The sequence below is a fragment of the Physella acuta genome, unplaced genomic scaffold, assembly GCF_028476545.2.
Source record: "Physella acuta isolate Inbredline_101_S28 unplaced genomic scaffold, ASM2847654v3 ptg001696l, whole genome shotgun sequence".
NCBI classification, from domain to species: domain Eukaryota; kingdom Metazoa; phylum Mollusca; class Gastropoda; family Physidae; genus Physella; species Physella acuta.
The window spans coordinates 170,832-174,975 of NW_026733209.1; the positions used below are offsets into that span (position 1 = coordinate 170,832).

Consider the following 4,144-nt stretch of genomic DNA (forward strand, 5'->3'; position numbering starts at 1 on the left):
TAAGTAAAATGCTGGCGTTAACAAAAACTCTACGGCAAATGTTGAGTCTAGATAATAGCATGCCATTTCACTCATCGTATTAAAACAGTTGTCAATAATAAATTATATTGAAAGTCTACTAAAAATCTTAATTTAGTGCGTATTAATTTCCTACTAATATCGATTTTTAATTCTATGGGGTTCGCGGGTCACTTACTTTTCATAAAAGAGGGTCGCCTTTCTAAAAAGTTTGGGAACCACTACTCTAATGTATTAAAGAAATAAAGAAGAAATGCATATGTTTTAAAGTATTTTTATCAGATATTATTTAAATAATTAAAAACAAAGAGGTGAACTATATATATAGAAGGTGTCTTTTAAAAAAAAATTACCATAGTAATGGTCCCTGAATATCTTTATCCATCTTTAAAAAATACGCTAAACGATTTGTTAATTAAACGAATCGAATTTTTTTTATGTTAAAGATTTCTTTAAAAATATTATGCCCGATCAATGAATTTCTCAGTTGAAAGTATCATAGAGAGAGTCCGTTATCATTGACACTGTCATGGATAATATCTTTGAACCTAAATCAGATTATAGTGTTTGATCGGCTTGAGAGAGAGACAGAGAAAGAGAGACAATGAGAGAGGAAGAGAGAGAGAGAAAGAGAAAGAGAAGTGCGCATGCAGTCTTTTATACATTAGTATATATATATATATATATATATATATATATATATATATATATATATATATATATATATATATATATATATAATTTATATTATGTTCAATCAAGCAATTAACATGTATCTTAATATTCCTTTTTTTCGTGAAATATAATTGCTATATTCAAATTCATAGTTAAAGAAACGTATTATAAAATTGAAAGTATGTAATTATTAAAATATGTCTCTTACTGAATACAAAATCCAATCAATGTTAGCAGTCCCACGAATCCGAATATACTTTAATTTTGGCACCCTAACGTCTGCCTTCATAACAAAAGTTTTGCTGTTGACTAATATCTAGTAAAATATACAATAAAAAATTAAAACCGTGTACTATCTTTAATGTTATCAGAATAATATTCAAACATTAAGTAACGGAAATTTAAATGTAACTATAAGCAAAATTTACCTTGAATTGTTGGCTTTCAATCAAAACTGTCATTTTTAATTTTTTCCCTACTTCTAAATGATTCCCACTGTATTCTGATGCCGTTCCCCAATGCAGATTCCTTCTGTAATTCATGGAGAATACCTGTGTCGCAAAACGATAGTCGGCCTGCATTTCGATGTCGTTGAAGCAAGTTTTAGTCTCACACAGGTCCACAGTAAATCTACATACATTGTACTTAATCATTTTAGACTTTTTACAATTAAGATAAAAAGGTTTGATAAGTTAAAAAACGTAAAGTGTGTTGAAACTCAGAGATTTGTTCATTGAAAATAAATGTTTTTGTTTCTATATAGATTTTTTGAAACATATATTTTATAACCTGTGGGGACGTTCAAGAATGTCTCCTTCAATGTAGATTTCTTTACCATCAAACACTGGATGTCTAATATCACCAGAGTAAGGCATATGGTACTGGGGACATTTAATTTTGGTAACTAGAATCTTTAAATATATATATATATATATATATATATATATATATATATATATATATATATATATATATATATATATATATATATATATATATATATATATATATATGCGTGTGTGTATGTGTGTGTTTGGTTTCATAATTTCAGCTATTTACTATTTACAAAACATATTGTTTGTATCAATGTAGAGTTATTACATTATAAATTTATGTCACATGTAGACACAGATGCATGATGACTCTTCTAATCTTAAAATAGGTAATACGATGGAGTTTTCGAGTTATAAATGAACTCACAGATTTCTAAATGTTTAATTTTCATTTACCACATTAATTGTCATTTAGAAATTCGTAATATTTTGAAAATGAAATGCAATTACGTTTCTTGTGTTATTACTCGCATTTTATTTAGAATATAGACATGATATAAGTAATATTAGTACAATATACATAAGTATCAACCTGTGTTGAACCAGCGTTTCGTTTTGATTGGTGTTGAAATGTGCTGTTGTCCGTATGTGTCTTTTGCAGTGCGTCTCCACAATACACAGTCGAGACGCTTGCCAGTAGAAAAACAAACGCAAGAATCTGCTTCAACATGTTGAGGATGTGCTCTGGTCTTGAAATAAAATGTTGTGTGTGCCTTCAACTGAATGTATCAATATGTAGGATACATAAATATAATCTTTGAATAAACATAAATAACTAGCTTACCCGTCGCTCGCGATGTTATGTTCTCAGTATAAATTAAAATTCATATATTACTGGTTCTCTAATAAAATAATTTTTATGAAATTTTGAGACGCTAAAGTCTTAAAAAGATACTTTTTCAAGTTGCTTTATATTTCTTTTTAGTGTAGTATGTGACATCCCCCTCCCCTACGCTTTTATTGAGGTTTATTTAGACTAACTAAAATATGATCATCCAACTATGTGACCACTCGTAACGTGACATAAAGAAATTGTACACCCCAGACGCACTGTCCACTTTTATATAAGGGGAAGGAAATCTGAATATCGCTTTCTCATCTATTACGCCAATCTTACTTTTGACCTCCGCTTTCCAACAGGGCTGTATATATATATATATATATATATATATATATATATATATATATATATATATATATATATATATATAATCTTTACCGTTGACATACCTTTGTATACTTTTTGAGAGAAACCAAAACGGATAACTTCACTAGTTGTGTACTGTCTCGGTTATTCAATTTTACAATGACTGTTTAGCTAAATTGACTCAGCACTTATTTAAATAAAATACTTAAAAAAAACTTTTTAAAAAAACACGTTTTTCTTGTGGACTAAAAAGTAGAAAATAACTATTTACATACATTTGATGACAAAAAACGTGGGTACGTTCACCATCAAATTTCCCGACCCATCTGCCCGACCCACGTTTTTTGTCATCAAATGTATGTAAATAGTTATTTTCTACTTTTTAGTCCACAAGAAAAACGTGGTTTTTTAAAAAGTTTTTTTTAAGTATTTTATTTTCTCCTTTTTAGTCCGTTGCTACACATGAAAAACGTGGTTTTTAAAAAAGTTTTTTATATAGTTTATTTTCTACTTTATCTAATGACTTGATTAAGTATGAATTGACTAAGTGTTTATAAATACACGGACTAAAAAAATCTTGAGCGACCAGGATTCGAACCTGGGTTGTCGCGGCCACAACGCGAAGTACTAACCACTATACGATCACGGCCAGCGCGCTCACATCGATTGGGGCCGAAGTAACTGTGTCAATAAGCCTCCAGTCTTGTCGGTATCTTTAGAAATCATGTCCTCAATTTTATGGTCCTTTGGGCGTAATTAAATTGAGCTAATTACGGTCTCTAATTGCTAGTTTTTATGATTGCATCTGAAATTGTTAGGCGAAAGTAACCTGCATGCCAAATTTCAGATCTATAGAGCAATCAGAAGTGGGCTAATTTTCGATGTCAATTTTAACAACAAACACACAAACGCGCAGCTGAGTTAATAAAAACGTGTTAATAAAAAAAGTAACATTGCCGATGTAAAGAGAGAATATCATTCAAAGCAATAGCCTGATTTAATATTAGCATAATAAAATAAAATATAAGATAACAAGAGAGCGCAAATTACTCTACAATGTGATTGAAAACTTAACTGCCAGCAAGGTACATCTTTGCGTTCAAACAATATTCTTTTTTGAAATTCAATATGATTTCTGCCAGCTTTCTACCTCTTGTTGACTATCACAGTAATGGCGGGGGACTAAGGCAATTAAACTTCAGTCAGACAGTCCACGTATGCAATGTCATATACAGATGGTACCTAAGTTAGTTTACAGTGGCGGAGTCCAAATTCACATCAATGTCAGCATAGAGATAATATACTTTATACCAACTTAACTTCCTTCTTGAATAGCTTAAATGTTTTTCGTCTGCGCAAAACAATTAATTAGTTAATTCATAAATGAGATCACACGTAGGCCTATACATACAAATGCTCACAAAGAGACGCTGAAATACATAAATACATATAAGCTCATATGCTAACATTC

The 4,144-nt window shown here is 30.1% G+C and overlaps 1 protein-coding gene across 1 annotated transcript; it reads right to left on the reverse strand.

Moving 5' to 3' along the window:
* Positions 1-883: 883 nt before the first annotated feature.
* LOC131929926 (uncharacterized) lies at positions 884-3,840 on the reverse strand. Its single transcript, XM_059286316.1, has 5 exons — positions 3,729-3,840; positions 2,059-2,215; positions 1,483-1,574; positions 1,122-1,323; positions 884-1,009 (listed from the first exon to the last, which is right to left on the reverse strand). The coding sequence occupies exons 2-5, from the start codon at positions 2,194-2,196 to the stop codon at positions 884-886; spliced, it is 558 nt and encodes a 185-aa protein (XP_059142299.1). The 5' UTR covers positions 2,197-2,215; positions 3,729-3,840.
* Positions 3,841-4,144: the final 304 nt, after the last annotated feature.